This window comes from Aythya ferina (assembly GCF_964211825.1).
Source record: "Aythya ferina genome assembly, chromosome: 4".
NCBI lineage: Eukaryota > Metazoa > Chordata > Aves > Anseriformes > Anatidae > Aythya > Aythya ferina.
Genome location: NC_140300.1, coordinates 30000884 through 30020399, shown reverse-complemented (window position 1 = coordinate 30020399; position 19516 = coordinate 30000884). Strand labels below are relative to the sequence as shown.

The following is a 19516-nucleotide window of genomic DNA, read 5'->3' as shown; positions in this document are numbered from 1 at the left end:
GATATTTTGGAGAGTTGTTAGCTGTTTATTAAACATCCTTGGTTTTACTTTGGCCTTGCAGCTTCTGTAAATAAAAGTTCATTTTTTTTAGCTGCGATAGAATTAGTAGTTGAACTGAGCTAGTAAGATGAAGTAAAAACAACAGAATACCCCCAGTCCTCTAAAATTTCTTCATCCAGAGGAAGTTTGTCTTAACAGCTTATTTTAGCTTCAGATAGGAGGTGTTAATCTGAAAATTTGAATTTACTGATGTGACTTTGAGCGTCAGAAGCACACAGGTGTAATATATTTAAGTGTCAAAGTAAGCTGTTGATTTCAAACATAAAATTTATTTTCTTTTTTTTTTTTTATCCTGATTGTCTTAATTAGACTCCTGGAATAAGAGGCCTTTGGCTTCTGCAGGGCTGCTGAAGAGCCAGTATGTCTTGCTTGACTGCCGTTACTCTGAAGATAAGTAGAATTTGAGACAGCCTGGAAGTATGTAAAGGGTTTTTCTCGAAAATACTAAAATATCAGGGCTGGTAGAGCTGTGGGTGGTTTTCACAGTGGTGAAATCTGCTGTAACTGACCAGGGAGAAATAGTTAACATTTGGAAAATGGGAATCATGTTTTGTCTGGCTTTGCCATTCCCACTAACCACTGTTCAGTTGTTACTGGCCTCACTCTGTAGGTGATGTCTGGCACGTGCTCCCTTATCAAAGGAGCTAAGTTACTAGATTGCATACACCAATCAGGGAAATGAGTGTGCTTTTAGCGGCTAGAGAGGTGTATTTATGTGCATGGAAAGATTCTAGGTATCCTGAGCTAATTAATGATGTCTGGCTAGGTCTGGTGCATATTAAAAAATAATTCTTCAAGGTGTGAGCATGTGTACTGTACCGAATTGAAGTTGTTAGTGAATATCTGGGTCTAAAAAAAAAAAAAAAAAAGCACCCTGCATAAAATTACTGTAGAAAGTGGAGTCAGGTATTGGTTGGACCACATGAATTTGTTTACTTCCTTAGGTATTTCTGCAGGAAATGTACTTCTAAACAACTCCAATCTGCAGGCTGAAACCAAATGCCTTTATTTTAAGATAGCAATTTAGTTCTTCATAGAATATTTTCTCTGGAAGAGATGCAGCTGAGATACGAGCACATCTTGTTTGTCAACTCTGAAGTCAAACTGGATTAGTTAGGTCTATTTTCTTCCTCTCTGTTTTGGAAACCTATTTGATCTTATTTAGGATGTATTTTTTGGAAGTTTTATTTAGGTATTAAACAACTAATGCTGCAGATCCAGGATAAGTATGTAGGTGTTGTTTGTTTATTTGTTTGGTTGGTTTTCCCCAAGGTAAAAGAAACTAGCCCTCACAGCTTAGAAGCTTTGGATGCCCGATCCCTGGTAGTGTCCAAGGCCAGGCTGGATGAGGCTTTGGGCAGCCTGGTTTGGTTTGGGGGATGTCTGCTTATGGCAGGTATCAATTAGATATCTAAGGTCCCCTCCAGCCCAAACCATTCTGTGATTTGGTGAACTCTGAGTAAAGTAGAAAAAAAATAGACAATTTACCTATTTGCATTTTAAGCCATTTGAGGCGAGATCTGTGGCTGCCTTGGTAGGTAGGCAGCTTTCCTTTTTCTGAAGTGATGATGTGCCTCTGGTTTCTGGATGCTATGGTTGGTATTTTAGGTGACTCAACTGACACAGCATCTTGAAGGTGTGTTGTATCCATAGAGCTTCTGCAGCTATTTTTTTGTCAATATTGTCATTCTCAAAATAACTTCTGATGCTTTGAAAGGAATGTTTGAGTAGGGAAAGGCTTACAGCTTGTAAAAGGCTCATTTAAGGTCACTTGAGTTATATATATATGGGAAGAGAAAAAAAAAAAAGGAACATGTGAATGGCCTTAGCAATGAATGTAAACGTCTTGGTGTTGGTGTGTGATGTGTGGTGACCTCTGTACAGTCATTGTGCAATGATAACTGGGATACCTGAAGGAAAAAAAGTATATAATTGAGCAATAAAGGCAGCATTTCCATTCATTTTTCACTAAGCAGTCAGTACTTTGTGCTAATTGAGCAGAGTTTCTCAGTATTCTAAATGTACTTCAGCCACGTTTTTTCCACCCTGTATGCAATCCTACACTCACTGTCTGAAGAGCTAAAGCCACGGAGAGGTGTTCGTTAACTCTTCTGTCACCTTATTTTCATATTAGGTAATAGCTCTATACCAGACTAAAAGTCAGGCATGAGACTGAACATGCTCTAAATATATCTTCATACTTGCACTGTTTTCTTTAAGGTTGAGTGTTGTAAGCATGCTTACCCAAAGCTGTTTGTGACAAACAGAAATTACTGTTTTATGTGCAGCTGCTTTTCCTCTGCTGTGTTTTAGCAGGAAGTTCAAGTCTTAGAAGCGTGGTGGTATGTTCGAGGAAATAAGCTGAAATTAACCCGGAGGGTTTTTTGCCTGCTCCACCCCAATATCTTAGTTTGAATTAGGATTTTATGGTGTTATACATTATCCATCAACAGTGGATAGCGTGTCCAGATACACAGCTGTTAAGATGCTAAAAAGCAGAGCTAGAAAGACAGTTGGAGTATTATGTAGTGTGATGAAGTGTCACTGTTTAGGGTATTAGAGTATCAGTTAGCGGTTTTGGCCTCAGTTCTCCTCAGGTTCAAGAAGTTAAGTGTCCATATGCTAACTCCGTATCCTGATTATTTTTATCTCCTGTCCCTCCAGTTAAAATTGAAGGCATCTTTCTCACAGTAACAAGACTTTTTTTTTTTTTTTCTGTTGCCAAGGAAGCTACCTTGTATATGGGCTCAGGTTTTCCCTAATCCGAACGGAGTGATGGTTCCTAAGCCTTAGCCAGGGTTGGTTTATGGAATAAATACAGCTTCAGCAGAAGGGGAACATCTGAAACCTTTCTCTAGGGCAGGGAGTGATTCAGAGATAAGAGGAAGAAGGTCACTTCTCTCCTCCCAGTTTTTCCCACACACGAGAATAGAACTAAACGTTAATGAGAAGCTGGAGGTCCCTCGTACATCTGTGTCTGTAAGGTACTCGGTGACTCAGATGTTTTCCTGTACCTGAGCTTTACCATGTAAAAACTTGAGGTATTTTTTTCCCTTTTGTTCAGTCTTGTCCTGAAGTGTTGTGCCAGCGGAATTTTCCTCCTTAGCTGTTGTGCAGCTGGGAATTGTTCTCCTCCACAGAACGGTGAACAATGCTTTAATCAAGTTGAAAATTTCAACTCACAATGTGACTTAGCTTCTTCCTGGAGTGCTCAGCCTCTGTGTCAGCGTGGGTACTGAGCCCACCACAGTGCAGGCAGGGGAATCAGGCTTGTCGGAAGGTTGCAGTGACCTCAGGGCTTGGGGAACAGGGGGAAAGGCAGTCCTTGCTCCTCCCAGCTGCTTGGGAAGTCACCTCCTTTATGAAAAAAAAAAACTCAGCAGCAGAAAAAGCGTGCGTACAGCCGATGGGGTTTTGATCCGGTTTGTCAGGCAGCCGCACAAGGACTTGTGCTGACACAGTGGAGAGCTGGGAGCTTGGACAGTGTGAGGGGTGAGGACTGCCTCTTTTGGTGCAACTCATCATTGAAATGTCTGTCAAAGAAACGCTTGCATTGTCTTTGAGGGTTCGAGCTGTTGAGAATGCTACAGATCTGTGAGCTGTGGTATTAAAGGGCAAAGTAATCCTCTTCACAGTTCCTTTGGATCTTGCATTTGTAAGTGGCTGGCAGAGTCCTGGAAAGATAAATAGTGCAGAGGGTTTTTTTTCCTTTCAGTATTAAAACTTGAAAGCTTTTTGAGATAAAATCAGTGCTGACTTTTTTCGTCTCTGGCATTTCTTAAGGTTTCTTAAAGCAGTGTGTTAGGGATAGGGCGAAAGAGAATGGAAGCGGTGTCACGCTAAAAAGTTGCTGCACTTGTGAAGTACAACCCTTGCTGCTCTTGTGTCAGCTGGTGGAATCCAGCAAAGGAGTCATTTTGTACTTGGACCAGTATAATACGGTCACAAAGTGTGACTGTGAGGAGCATGGCAATTGTAGTACAAATCACCAAGCTAGTTTTAGGGAAAAGAGCACTTGCTTTCAACTTAACAGGCTGCTAGATAGATGAGCATATGCCTTCTGTCCATCTCAGTCACTAACAGAAGTGAAAGTTGGCATAACAGCATGCTGGTATTTTTGTGAAGCATCAGCTTGATCAAGGATCTCCTCACTCATAAATATAGTAGCAAAGTTTAGCACGTAAACTTCCAAAAGGGCTTTTCTGAACTCTGTGTGTGTGGGAAATGGTTGTGCTTGTCAACAACTTGTGTGTAAAAACCGCTCTAAATTTACTTAGGTCTTTCAGATGGGTTTCTAAAAGTGTGTTAGTATGTCTACCCAAGTTGGGTTCTTCAGTAATCTTTCTGAAACAGCGTGGAGGAACAGCATGAGTTGATCTAACAACTTACTTCTGCCACGAGTGGGGAATCTTTCTCTGAGCTATTACCAACTGTGCACGTACAGTTAGTTGGTAATGGTAAAAATGGGTTTGTAAGCCCATTTTAGTAGGTCAGTGGCCTGTGGTCTGCCTGAAAGGTACTAGTGTGGGTACAAAGAGAGAAGGAGAAATAGCTGCAAGAATTTATTTGGTGGTTGTTTTTTGTTTTTTCCTTTGGAGTCTAGAATTGAACTGTTATATCAGCTTGCCATGTGCCTTGTTCGTGGATATGGGACAGAGCAGATTTTTTTTCCTCAGCTGCACATTGATCCAACAGCTCTGCCAAGTGCCATGTGTGGTATGGAAGTTAATACAGATGCAGGTTCCCCCCATACTTTGTAATGTTGCGTGCTGTCCTGTCCCATCCCAGTGTTGCTTCGTTAGGTTAGAGCACGGCTGAAACCTCAGCTAGCGGATGTCTTGCCTTCGCTAACTCAGTCGATGCTACCACTTCTGAAGAAGCGGGTCAAGTAGTACTACCTAGTAAGCACTTCCTTCAGTGAATGATTGAAATAAGAATACCTGTAGTACTCACAAATAATTATATTTAAAATCTGTTTTTAAGTATGAAATGGTCACCTTTAGGAAGGGCAGGTGTCTTCAGCGGTGGCTGTCGCTGTAATCCGAAGATGGGTTTTGCAGAGTACTCAGTCTTTGCAAACCATTGGCATACGCTGTTAATAGAGAGAACTTGAGCAATGTGTGTTGAAACAAGTGTTCTGTATGCTGTCTGGGACATATTTAAATGGTTTTGCCTAACTTTCTGTGATAACAGGAAGTGGGTGTTTTCTTTAACCTCGGAGTAATTTCTTAAGCGTTTATTAAAATTTGTCTTAGTAAAATAATTCCTTGAGGTGAATGATTAAATTTGAATGCAAGTGGAGGGGGCGAGGTCCCTCTAATGGAGAGGATGCACATAGGTTGGGCTGAGAGCGGACTTCAGTGTCAGTGCAGTGAGTGTTGTATAGCAAAGCTATTTAAGACCTCTGAAGATTTTTCATTTTTCTGTACTCATATAAACCTTTAGAATTAGTTTTCACTTAAAATGAGGCTCTTAATGTCCATGCATCTTGAATTGGAAATGGCAGATGTTTGAGACTTAATTGTTGTGCATTTCTTTTGGTGATGTGAGATAAAACTGAACCTGTGGTTTTCACGTGGAAGACTCAGTAAGGAAGAAATGGGCAACGGAAGGTACTGAACTCCAGTGAACAAGCAGTGTTCAGCTACAAATATTTTAACCTGGTGGCCAGTTTGACCGTGCCCATACTAAATACTCGGAGCTCTGCTGTGAGGTTCCCAGTGTTTCTTCATCTTCCAAGCAGCTTCAGATGAAACAAGAAGTCAACAAGTGCATTATAGTCAACACAGAAGTCTCTCATTGTTTTAATTCAGTTTTTGGGCTCCTCCTCCTTCAGCATTTTTTTTTTAAACAGCCTTTTCTCTGTTCAGTTCCAGGCTTTTGGTATTGCTATTGATGAATGCAGTAGCTCTTGTAGATGGTTTGTTTAATCTGTGATCTTGAAGATGCCAGCAGAGATTAAGAGCTTTCTAAAAGAAAAACTGTGTACAGTATTATGGGTTCTGCTCATTTTTGTGATTGTGAGGATAGGCCTAGAAATGTGATATAAACCAGGTTCAAAGTGATTTTTTTACCAACTTCCTACCTAAATGTAGAATTGCTGAATTATTTCTTTGGCTTACAGCTGGGAAAATGGAGATAGGAAAATCCTGGATTAGAATTTGATAAGGAAATAGTTTGTATCAGTGTTCATTTAACTGGATTATTATGCACCAAATGACAACTGTGGAGATGTGATTCTTCTAAGAGGTGAAGGGAGGGGGGAAATAACAGAATACTATGGGAAAACAGTCAACGCAGATGAGGATCTTGACTTGAGAGGATTCTTGAGGTTTGGTTTTGGACTGACCTAATTTTATCTCATCACAGAAGATCAATAGTCTGAATTTGGTGAACGTGTCTGGAGAGAGAAATCTAAACAATGGGTTTATTTTTTTGTATTGATGTAGGAATAAGTGACCTTAACGAATGCGCCAAGAGGTGACTGATACAAACTACTATAAAGTAGAAGTCATGTTTTTGTGCCATATATATATATTTTTTAATTAAATTATGAATGGTATCAGAAGCAGCAGAGGGTAAAGAACATGTTTAGTGTCTTTATGGCTACTCAACCTAGTTACTGATGTGATGGGGTAATGAAGAATAAATGCACAGGTGGGGATTTAGGTGGTAATGAAGGCAGAGAACTATTAGTGCAACTTGGCAGGTATTGACCTTATCTGCAGTAGTGTTTACACTTACAGGTATCAGTTTGGGAGAGATGGAGTTCTGACTTAATTCTAGAGGGATTTGAAAAACTGTTTTTACTCTAAGAGCAGATTGAAAGAACCTGGCACAGTCCAGTGAAGTGGATGTGGGTAGGAGTATCATCACTGCCTTAAAAAAGGATGAAGTGGATAAACCGCAAAGCTGGAAGTTAGTATTTGCAAGAGGAGGTGTACATTAGGTAGTGGATAACTGTAGTGTCTGAGGTATTTGCTTGTTAGTAGGTCTCCCAATTAAGGTAGGCTTGCCTTTTTTCTCCCCCTTCCTGTGCTCAAGATGTTGTTTAAATAACGAATGCACCTTGTGTTTTTGCTGAATAAGGTGTTAGCATCTAAGCAGGATGCGATTGAAACAACCCAACCTTGACACTGAGCTCTCGGCTCTGGAAACACACACAAATTGTGTTTATATGCTTCGGGGCGGTTGGTGACCAGTACTGCTTGATCAGCTGTAAGTAGATAACAATGTGCTTTTGTGATATAAGAGTGGGAATTGTCTGATCAATTGTTGAAACGCTTACATTTCTGTGTGCCAGAATCTCTCCCGGATCAATTGAGAGAATGCTTGTTTCAGGGTGACATAATCTGAGCGATGTGAGCTCAAAATTGGTGGTGGCACGTGTGATAGGAGGCAGATAGAAATATTTTTTCCTTTTAAAAGTTGTCCGCCAACTCCTCAGTGTTCATAACTTCACAATGTACTTCATCCTGCATGAACAACTGTTCCTTGAAATGTTTTTACTCTCCCTTTGATCAAATCATATGCTTTTCACTTGGTTTTAGTTACCATTGCTGTATGGGGAACATACCACAGAGTAAACCAGCCTCGTTTTATAAATGTCCCTGGCTTTGGCTTTCACTGAATGCTGCTATCTCAAGATGCTTTTTGGTCTTACGCGCTTGAGCGCAGCTTGAAATAGGACTTGTTCTGTTTTTTAAGCAGTGCTATGATAAATTTGTCTGCTCAAGCTGCACTTGAAACGTTTACTCTTCCACCTTCTGTGTGGGAAACATAAGGACTTCTCTTTGCTTTAAACTTAGAGAATGTAAGGAGCTGTCATGAGACAGCATGATGGATGCGTGTGACTTGGACAGCTTGCTTTCTTTGAAGGTACCACTTTTTTGGAAGAAAGAAGCTTTTTTAGCAGCAGATTGTAATAGATGAGGATGCTGACTAGCTCATACCCTTCCGAGTAAGGAAAAATGAAGATAATAAGTTTTCAACAGAAGCTGAGATGCTTTAAAAAGATAAAGATGCTTTTTCTAAAAACAGCAAGCTGAAGTAATTGATAGAGCTGGACTTGAAAAAAAGAAAGAAATGGTTTTGTGTTCACCTGTGCAGAACTTGAAGATATGTTTCCTGACCTGTGAACTCTGTGATTTCAGGTTTTAAACAGAGATGTAAGAAATAACTGATATGTTTAAGCAGCTCCTATTCTCCCCAGCCCACGTATACCTGCTTTTCCTGCAGGATCAGAATGGCAGTCTGCATCAAAGCAGTTGTTTTACTGAGGATATCACAGCACTGCAAAGTTTAAAATGTTGGGAGTCAGCTTTCTAGAATTTGTAATTCCTTACTGCAAATGAGTTGGAAGTACTAAGTGAAGTAGGGGATGTCATTTGACAAAAGAATATTTCTTTTGAAGGCCTTGCACAGGGCTGCAGGTGATGGATACGCTGCTGGGCAAGAAAGAGAGAGGAGAAGGTGAGGGAGCAGGGGGAGGTTTGAGTATTTGGATCCCAATTGAAAGCAAACCAGTGTTGAACACAACTTGATTTCAGTGGAACATGCAGCTGGTTAGCTTGTTAGCTGCCTTCTTCATTGCTCTTGCATAGCACTAGTGGTGTTTGTGATGATGTAAAAACTTGTCGAGCTATGGGTTGGTCTTTTGGTTATGGTTTTGTAAATGAAGTTATGTTGCAGACACAACCCTGTCTTCCAGTTGGGACTGGAAATGGTTCAGCTCTTGAGATGAGCTCCTCAAAATCTTGCACTTGTTCAGTAGAAAATGGAGAAGGTGCTGCTATTCCTGTTTGTAGATCAAGCAACTTTTGTTCTGCTCTGCTGTCTTTCCATTTTAAAATGTTCTTGGTGTTGTCATATGTAATGTATCTTAGCACAAAACCGAGTGCTAAAATTATGTTTTTTGGGGTGATATAAGGTATTTGTACTTTATTTTCTTATGCTTGGAAGATTGAGGAACTGGTCTTCTGAGACATAGCTGTTATGTGGGAGGTTTGTGGGTTTTTTAGCTCTGCTTTTTCAAGGAATGCTTCAGGCTGGAAGGGCTAGCTTTGTACTTGCCTAACATTTCTGTATAATAAATGCAGTGCAGGACCAGTTGCAGGGGATTGCCAAGGCACTCAGAAATGACTGGAAAGTAGTGCTTGAAGGGAACTGTGGAATTTTGTCTGGTGATTTTTCACGTGGACAACACTTTCCTACAGAAAGTAGGCTGGGATAGGTAGATGTCTGTATGATTCACATCCCTCAAGGCAACTTAGAGTTGTATTAATCTTCTTGGCTATCTAGCTGCTGTTACAAGTACGCATGCCCAGCAAAATTTAATAGGATGGCATGAAGGCAGTGCTGCCTCCAGAATCCCTGTGCTGTTGGTAAATTTCCATGTATTGAAGCTCACAGAAATTGTTGCTAAATGTATTGTCTGCAGAGTTAACCTCCTAAAAGGTTTTTGTTAATTTTTTGTTGTTGTTCTGGAGAACTGGTTGAATAGCAGCCTAAATAGTAATAAACTGCATTTGTCACTTTGGTCTTCTGGTGTGGTACCTCAGCTGGTCAAATTTCCTCTCAGAACAGGCAAAAGGCAAGCACAGGTTCAGTAAGGTATCTGATGTCACAGAAAAATTCTTATGCCCTTTATAATTATGTAAGAACAAATTCTGAAAAAGGACTCAAGGCAGTGCTGAAGACAAACAGCCCATCGAGGAGGTGCTCCTTGAGTAAGTTATAGTAAAAAGATATCAGATCTGAGGTGTTCCCTAGAGTGGTAAAATAGGATGGAGCACGTGAGCAGGTGTAGAGCTCTGGTAAAGTGAGGGTTTTCTGCTAGGTGAATAGGGTGTATTCCCCATTCATTTATTGCTGCAAGTGTGGAAACTGTAACAAGAGAACAGGGCTGTGCCTAAAACTTGGACTGGTCCACAGTAACTTGCTACAAGTGAGGCAGCCTGGGCAGCTGTCAAAAACTTGTTAAAAATATTTTTGCTGAGAGAGGGTATTTGTTAGCAATGCAGTTCTCATTTTCAAGAAAATATTCAGTTTTTACCAAGTTATTTGTTAGCGTTTCAAGTCTGAATGTAAAGTTAGTTTGGCCAAAAGCCCTACTGTGCTCTGCTAAAATGAGTTGGGGCTGATTTTTATGGGGTCAATGATGTTTATTTTTTTGAAAACTGGAAAATGAAATGTACTGAAAGCTGCCAATAGGATAGGTGATTTTTGTGACCTGCTGTGTGCAGAATGGATACCACAGTTGTGTGCTGTTTGGAGGAGGCTTTGTTGCGAAGGGAAGACAAATCCCAGGCCAAAAAAAGAAGTAAGTGAGCCAGCTATGTGGTACTGCTTGATCTGAGGTGTTGGGTATTTTTGTTTTTAAGGGTTATGAGGGGTATGCAGTGCTACCACAAGTGGATAGGAGAGGGAGGCCGCAAACAGACCCACGTCTGCTTTTGGGGCCGGAAAGCAGCTGGCCCATGGGCAGGAGCACTCAGGGCATCTCGCTGAGCTGGGCGAGGAGGTCGAGGCCTCGTCCGGAGCCTTTGGACGCCGAGCTAACTTTTTATTTTTTTTCCAGCAGAGCCTTCGACGAGCCCTTTGTACTCGCTCCCGCGGGGTTGCGGAGGCCACGGGAGGAAGGCGAGCCGCCCGCCCGGGGCGAGGCGCAGCGACGCGTGCCCGAAGCCGTGCCAAGGAGCCGGGGCTGGTTGGGGATGGCGCCTTTGGGCCTTGGCGGTCAACGCCCGGCTACCCCCGAGGGGCCGCAGCCCCTGACAGCGGCCGCCCCCCCCGCGCTCGGGTGGTAGGCGCCCGCCCCGCGCTGGGTGGAAGCGTCCATTTCCTCTTCCCGTGCTGACAGCAGGGGGGGGGAAGCGAGCGTGCTGGTGCCGGGCAGCCCGTCCGTCCTTCCGTCCGTCCCGGGGGCGGCAGGCGGCGGGGAGCGGGGCATGGCCGGGCACTGAGGCTGGGCAAAGGAGGCAGCCGCCGCGATGGAGGCCTACGTGCTGGAGGACATCCTGGAGGTAGGGCGGGAGAGGGCCGCAGAACAAAGGGGCGCGGGCTTGGGGTGGCGGCCGAGCCCCCCGGGGGCTGCGGGCGGCCACGTTCCCCTCCCAGCCTCTGCTCTGCGCTGCACAAGCCTTGGGCAGCCCTCGGTCTTGGGGCTTTTTCCACACGCTGCTGCCCTGCCTCCGCCTTCTGCCAGCGGCCGGACAGCGGCCTGCAAGGGGCGGGGAGCCCTCCGGTACCAGGGGGAGCCGTCTGGTCCCAGGGGACCCCGCAGGTTGGTGGCTGGGGACCTGGCGCAGGATGACCAGCTGTCACCATGCATCTCATAGCTGGGGCTGATCCTGCACTGTATGTGATAGGCCTGCGGGATTCCTGTGTGTCTTGTCTCCTTGAGTAGGTACAGGCTGTTCATATGTCCCCTGCAGAAGTAGGATCCTGTGTTACAGAAAGAAACGTTTCCCTGTCTTGGAGTGAAACTTCAAAATGCTCTTTGAGCTTAAGGAGGAGAGCCTGGTTTAGGAATCTCCAAGTGACACAGCTCTGTAGTCCACATTGTACTAACAAGTAACTGTTGCAGTTCAAGGAAGGCTTTTTTGTTGTTGTGGTAGTGGTGGTGGTTCTGGTTTTGCAAGCAAGAGCACAATCGCCTTGCCAGCTGACTTTTCCAAGTATTTGCATGTAGTCTTAATTATAAGGAGAAGCTGCTACCTTGTTTTAGCAGCTGCTGAAACTTCCACAAAACGCTGCTTACAGTGATGTTTGTTCAGTATTTTTTTTTCCAGAATGGCCATGCTGCTCTTTGGCCTAAAATTTTATATCCATAAAAACACGTAGTGTTGGTGTTAACTTCCTTGTGAGCGCTGTGATTTCAGCACATTTACATTCAGAATGCTAACACAACTGCGCAGTGCGTGCTTAAATTGTTAGAGATGTCTGGACAAGGCACTGCTACCAGTATTTCTGTGTGGCTGGGTTTCTTTGGTGAGCTAGGAAGACCAAAAGTGAACTGGGCTCTTTGCCATCAGAAAAACATTTCGGTACTTCATTTGTCTTTGTGAATGTGGAAAGCTTTTTCTTTCTTTTCTTGTGAGCTATAATTGTCATGTGCAGCTCCATGGTATGCCGAGTTAATAAAATACTTGTCATTGCTTCATGTTTTTTTCTAATTTTTGGAAAAGTGAGTATATTACTTGTCTTAGTATAGCAGTATTGTGGGTTTGTGTGTGTGAGCTAAGCAATTCTTGCTTCTCAGATTAGTTTGGATTTGGTACCTCTCAGTAGTTTTGTAGCATGTTATTTTCATGGTAATGAGACTAACTGTATCCAGGCAAAACATCCTTAAAAATCAAGCTGCTGTATAGCTTACATGATGCCAGCTGAACGTGATGTGACTGCATCTCTGTTCATGAAACTCTGGAAGCAGTAAGGGCAGTTTCTGATATCTTAGTGCATCATTACATGAAACACAGCTGTCTGGAGTTCCCATTGGGGATTCAGAAGTCAAACTTGGTCATCCCAAAGCCTGTTTCTATTGAAGCTTTTAAAAGTGTGCTCGTGTCTGTGTTTTATTCTTCATTTTAGGGCCTTTTTTCTCCTGTGGAGCAGCCAAAGAGTGGCATGAAGGTTGGGAGAGCTGCTGTTGGTTAGGTAGCAGAGTCTAAGCTGGATCTCACTCACTGGACGGTTTGTACTGCTTAGTATTGAATTAAATTCAGATGAAGCAGTACTTGCATTTTCACAAAATCTTCAGTAGTTTTTTTCACCTAGACATTGCTTAGAGCTTAAAACAGAAGAAAAAAGGCACTTCTGTGGCCTGGTAGTTTCGTCATTGAGTTTGCCTGGAGACTGAGGCTCTAATGGTGTTAGAGGTCCTAACCGCAGGGAGAGAGTGGGTGCTTCTGGGGCAAAAATCACTTTGGGGTTGAAAAATGTGGATAGTAATCAAGTAATTCTTAGTTCACATGTTCAAGCTTGCCCTCTTGTGAGGGCTACTTCTGTGTGGAAAGGGTGAAACAAGATGAGGTGAAAGCATGTTATATGTTGGCTTATTCCGTTGCTGAAGTTGCAGGACTCTTGGAAATGTTTTTCCCTAAGACTTCTGCTTTCCTTTGTGAGGATAAAACTAAAATATTTCTCCAGCAAGCTTAATGCAACTGCAGTCAGAAATGGTCATTAGGTCAACAGCATGAAGGATGTCATTTAGCGTTCTGGCTGCTGCACGCTTACACCGCCTTCAAAGAAGGTTGTATTTACTGCAGACCTTGTGCTGCTCTCCTGCTCTCAGCTCAAGGTGAACAGGGTCCTGGCTGTGCTACTCGCATTTGGTATTGAAAGTACTGCGAAGGAATGCAGCTGAATCAAATTTAAATACCACGGGGTTCAGCTGCAGTTAGTTTTTGTTCCTTTGGTTCTTCTGATATGCGTATCTTGGCAATGCCTTTTTTTATACGTGTGACTTAACTGATGACAGAAATTTTGTTGTTAGTATAACATTTAGGTTTTTGGCTCATGTGCTACTGGAGAAATTACTGTGCTACAGGAGACTGAAATGTGGCATTCAAATAGAGGCATAAACCAGCAGTTGCTCTTTGGTCGCTTGAGTTAATCAACAAACACTTTTTGTTGTTGGAAGAAAAGGAGGTATGTTGCTTCCTGACAGATGAGGGTGCGGTCTGTATTCTGGTGTGCAGAAAAGCACTTAACAAAGCTTATGGAAGTAGAGGAGTGGCCTGATATTCCCTGTGTTGTTTTGAAACTTGTCAAGAGAAACAGCCATGTGTTCTGACCTTCAGGTGGTTTGAAAGTTTGTCTGTGCTTGACTTGGCAGAAACGAGCTGGAATATAATGCCAGCCCACATGCAGCAGTTGATTATTAATGTCCTTAGTAAGTGCATTTAAAAAAAAAACTTCAGCTTTTCAGCATAAGGTAAATATTCTTCACCACCTTTGGGCAGAGACTCGAAGTCATTGTGAGCACACACCTTTCTTATTTTAACACATAGAGTATTTCCTAACTGCTGAAGACTTCTGAATTGTTTACTGGAGCCATGGAGTTGTTTTTACAACCTATGAAGATCCTGCCTTAGTTGCTTCATGCGTGGCTGATACAGGATTGATATTGGTAAGAAGCAGGATGATAAAAAAGGATCACCTCCATCACATCTTGATTAGTCTAGAGCCACAGTGCAGATAGTGGAGCATAGCTTAGATAGTGACCAAAAGCTTTACGTGGAGTGGAGACTTTCCTGCTTGAGTACATGGGTTATTGATGAAATGCTAAGAGAAGGAAGAGCAAGGAGATCACTGAATGTGACATAGAAAGGTCATGTCTAATGCACATCCAGAGATCAAGGAGGCCTCTGCAATGCTATTTTTAACACACCAAAGCACTTCATATTTATAAACCTTGTGTTTTTTTGGTGTGAAGATGAAGACTGGGATGATGTTGCAGTATTTTCATTTGGGGCATTAGTTTGTATCTTTGCTACGTGCTAACTCTTAGCCTAATATTTTTCCTTCTCTGTTGCTTATAGTTTCTGTGGGTCGTCTTACCTGTTTAACTTTATACCTGTTTTCCCATCGTCTTGAAATGTTTTTGTTTGTGAAGAAGACAATGGCTACTAATGTGCTCCAGCATTTCCTTGAGATAAGTTGCAGTTTTCATAAACCTTCTGTTAGCAATTACCTCGTGTTATTTTCAAGTAAATTGGAACACTACTGTACTCTTGTCTTTTTTTTTTTTATAAGGCAGCATTAAAAAGTTTGGGTCATATAGTCCTGAGCCTATGTGATGAATATCAGTTATGTTACTGTCTGCGTCCAAGGTGGTGGGATATATAGAGCTCAGTCTTTCTTTTTTTTTTTAAAAAAAAAAAAAGGTCATTGAAATAATGTTAACAAGAATGCTTACACTTAAATGCTGTGATGTGCCCATGTCTCTCCTCACACATGCATGTACATAGATTTAAAGGTTTAGTGGGATATCATGGCAAGGCAATAAGTAAGGGAAGAGACATTTCTGCCTGCTGTAATGCAGCGAGGTTGTGCTGTGCTCTGGAGTAGGGCTGAACTTTGTTTTGGGATGTGTTCTGCTGGGTATGACCTTACGTTCTGTCAGTTGCTTGTATCCAGTCAGTGTTCATGTGGTTGTCTGTCAATCGCTAGCTGATGGTGGCATAAGTTGCCCCAAGTTCAAGAAGAGCAGAGCATTTGGTTAGAGCAGAGCATTAACATGCCTACTGACCTGCAGCCAAGGTGTGTAACAACAGTCATGGTGAGGCTAATGCAGCAAGGAAGAGCAGGATGTTAAAATTTGCACGTGCCCTGCTTCTAGGAAACACTGATGGAAAAAATGCTTCTGTTGCCCCCTTCTTGAGTCAGCTGGAGAAGACTGGTCCATTTTTGTAGTTTACCTCAAGTTTCTGGCTGAGCTATTTATTTATGCACGGCTTACTGATCTGCTGTGCAACTGATTATGTAGTGAGAAACTTCTGTGGTTGCCGTATTCTCGTGACTCCATGGAACTGACAGAATGGTGTCGCTCTGACAGAAGAGCAGTGATAGCAGGGCCTAGGCGATGGCCAGCTTGTGTGTGTTTGCAGCTTTGTGGAGGTGAGTGGAAACCAGCAGTACAGGGTACTATTTTTCAGCTGCTGAAGCCGGGTTACCTTAACTGGCTAGCAAGAAATAAAAGCTGGTCGATGTTTCCTTTGAGTTTTCATCTGTTTCTACTTCCATTTGCAAGAAGATATTACAAGCCTGATGGTACAACTAAATACCATCATTGTTTTTTGTTTTGTTGGTTTTATCTTTTTTCAGTGACAGTTTGTTGTTTGTACATTAATATGAAAATACAGGTATTGTGTGAGAAACTTTAAGGCAGTTAAGAGCTCCATACTTCAGAAACTGCCATTGAAAAGGTCATCATTAAGTGGTTGCCAGTGAGCAAGTTGCTAATTGAGATCATCTAACTGGAGGCTTTGATTTGACAAGCAGGTGGGGTCGGATAATTTGCAAAGGTCTCCTGGAACCCCAACTCTTCAGCTTTTCTAAGTGGTTAGTTCAAATCGGATACTTGATCAGAAGGAAAAAGGAGTCAAGTGTTTTAGGCAGGTGAGCTTATTTCCAATTTCTTGTTGTACATCTTCTCTTCAAAATTTGTAGAAACATACAACAAGGTTCTTCTCCTGGATGAGGTACTTTTCCCCTTTTTCCCCAAATACGCATGAAATCTCTTCATGTCTTTATGTTGCTGGAATTACCTGGTTCTGTAGGCTGATTGGAAGTCACGTACACTACAGCTGTAACTCAGGCTCAAAACAACCTGCTACACTTTACATTGAGTGAGAATGAAGTGTGAAATATCTGTTAGTATAAATATTGGGTCTTCATCAGTTTATGGCTACCACCTCTTATGTTGCTGCTCTTGCAAAATTTCCTCAATGTTGTTGCACTTAAACCAGTAACATTCATGTTGGTAGGTGATGAGTTGAACATCTGAGATGGTATTTGAAGAAGAAAGGGGTTGTGCCCATCCCTCGCTGTGGACAGAATTGTTGTAATCTGAAAAGCAGCTTTGTACTCTAGCAGTTTTGAGATCTGAATATAGCTGAGCGTGATTTGTGCTGGAGGGAAGGAAACAAAATTTGATTAATGATGCGGTGTGTCCTACTGAGAAGCTGATGTTGGAGCTGGGTTCGTATTAACATAGAATAAATGTGCTAAAACACCTTCATTGAACAAATGTGATCAGAAGCATAAAGAGGAGAGCAGATATCAAAGTGGCAATAGGTATTTGAGGGAGCATGGCATATGACATTTCTGTCTAGCAGGCTGGAGCAAATGGTGAAAAGAAGGGACTACTTTAAGCTGCTCCCTTTGTTTTGCCCTTAAACCTCAGTTTTTCAAGACCTATTTGATGAGCAGGAGGAAGAAAAATGTATTTTGATTTGGTCAAACACTCGGGCATTTCTTATGCTGCCTTTGCAAGTCTGTTAATTTACCATATGTAAAAAAAAACCATGCAGCTATGTTCAGTGTGGAGAAGCGCTCAGTGGGGTCTGCTAAACACAGCAAAATGCATTGTTGTTCATTTGTTAGGTATGCTTGGCACTGCTCAGTATCGAGGGAAGAAATGGACGGCTACCAAGCTTGTGAGGATTTTAACCAAATGGGTGGAAGTTATTAGAAATAATTCCCTCTGTGCTCAGTTGCCTGGGTGGTAACAATAGGAATCCTGATCGGACACTGAACCCAACTGTCTCCTACCGTAACTTTATACCCTCGCTTCTCACCAGAAGAGAAGACTGGAAAACTAGGCCATACCAGATCCTTTATTGAATAAAAGGCTTCAATTGTAACTGCTAAAAAAGACACTTTTAGCAGTGGGAAGTCAAGGAAATCAGCATTATGCTTGGTCACATTTTGTTGTTTTTTTTATTGGCCTCGGTTCTTGTCTGTGAGTTTAGTCAGTTGTTTCAGGACAGTTGCATTGCTATTTCTCCATTTATAAGACAAGAATGAATACCAATTAACAAAACTGGAGCGACTTGAATTAATTTCCAAGCTCTTGACGTACTGAATCCTGTCTTCCCAAACTATTTTTGGTTATTTTTCTAAAACTATCTACATAATAGTTTGACTTGGCTGTGCTTCATGATGCAGGTTATTGAGCAGAGACTTGAGCAAGCTAATTACATCTGGGAAAAGTAGATGTCATTTAAGGAACTTGGGTTTCTACTTTACTGTCCCTGATCCTGATGGGTTAAGTAGAAGGCAGAGCACGCAGCTTTTGGAAGCAGTACACCAGCAAGTTCTTAGTGGTCATCTGTACAGGAAAAAATGAGATTTGTGGAGTTTGTTCTTCAGTTGAATGGCATACGATTTAAACAGCTTGGGACGGTCCCTTCTCAGTGACCTCAACTCAAATAAAGCACTTTTCTGCTGGAAGCATTCTGCAGACTTTTGGAGCACTGCTGTGGTGGTGTGGTTTAAGCAGTAGCAGCCTGGCTGATCTCTTGGCTGTTCTCTGGCTTGGAAATTAGGGTAGAAGGGAACAGTAGCTGAACCTGCAGGTTCTGAACAGAGCAGCAATTTTATCAAAACACCAGGGATGCTGAGGACAAAAAGGCAACTGTCTGGTATGTCGCAATCTTTTTTCTCTCGGTACAGGAGTGTTTGGAAAAAGAAAGTCCTTCTCCTAGTAAATATTTTTTTCCTTGTCTTGTTCACTTTTTTCTTATTTCTACAAGTATGCATGCATTACTGTGTAATGTGTATTAGGGATTTAGAATGATGTGGCTTGATTTAAGGGGCTGCTACCCAGCATTGAGAAACATGAGCTGTGGGGCAAGTGTCCAGCGCAGTTGGTTTGTTCTTTTACTCCAGGGATAGCTTATTGAGTGAAGACCACGGCAAGAGGGTTTCCAGTTGCCCTGTGCAGTGCACTGTATGGTGGAGTGGTGCTTTAATCACTTGGATCATGTGAAAGAAAAGCTATGGCTAAGCTACACATTACACAAAGAAGAAAAAGAAAATTGTTTTAGCGTTCCTGAATTTTGTTTCAGATCCCTGCTGCATTCCTGCAGACAGGCACATGCAAACACGAGTTTCATTCATGCCAAAGGGAATTCTGGGTTTGACTGAGACAGAATGGCTGTTGGAGCATTTGTCCTGTCCCTCCTCCACATGTCCTTGTTACCTTCTGCAGCTTCATCTTTCGCTGCAGAGTGCTTCCAGGCTGTTGTGAAGACTAACTGACAAAAAGGACTTGCAGAAGGGAATGATTTCCTGCCAAATTTGTTTAAGAAAACATGTGGGCAGTTTAAAACTATTTCTGTTTCAAAAACAAGTGGTGTTATGCGGTTCGGGTCACTTGCTGACTGTTTTATGCTCAGTAGCCACAGTGAGAGATAAAATCAACTTGAAAGTCCTTGCAGTGAGTATGGGTCTAGTGCCTCAAATAAGCTTGTTGGCTTATGTGCAGGAGCGATCAGAACTGAGAATTGGAAAATGTTTGATTTAAACAAGAAAAATAAGGAAGAAATATGCAGCTTGGGTGAACAGGAGTGCTAGTGCTGTTCATCATCATCCCTTTGTGGAGAGCAATGAAAATGTTCATCAAAAATTGCATGTTAGCTCTTTTTCCCCAAAGCCTTTATTCTCTGGTACTTTCTTAAATGAGAAAAAACAGCTCTGGGAGGGTTGTGCCTGAAGGGCAAACCAGGCAGACTGCAGTGGGAGGCAGAGAGCTTTTCTTCCTTGCTGTTCTGGAAGAGGTGGGTAACTGCCACTGTCAACGTCTTTTTCTATAAAGTAGGTCTTAATTTTTCTGAGCACAAGCAAAGAGACCGTTTTCCACTGGGTGTGACAGCTTTTGTAACTTTCAACTGTGTTTCTTTCATCTTTGATCTTTCAGGGCGCTTCGTTTTCATTTGTGCCCTCTCCT

The 19516-nt window shown here is 42.3% G+C and overlaps 1 protein-coding gene across 6 annotated transcripts in view; it reads left to right on the top strand.

Moving 5' to 3' along the window:
- Positions 1-19516, top strand: part of ANKRD17 (ankyrin repeat domain 17) — an 85563-nt gene that overhangs the window by 4733 nt on the left and 61314 nt on the right. Inside the window, exon 1 of one of the 6 annotated variants that reach the window (XM_084517872.1) lies at positions 10724-11084. The exons of the other annotated variants lie outside the window; for them this stretch is intronic. Coding sequence (XP_084373998.1) covers positions 11052-11084 — 33 coding nt within the window. The 5' untranslated portion in view covers positions 10724-11051. Of the gene's footprint in view, positions 1-10723; positions 11085-19516 lie in introns of those variants that run through there. 6 annotated transcript variants of the gene reach the window in all.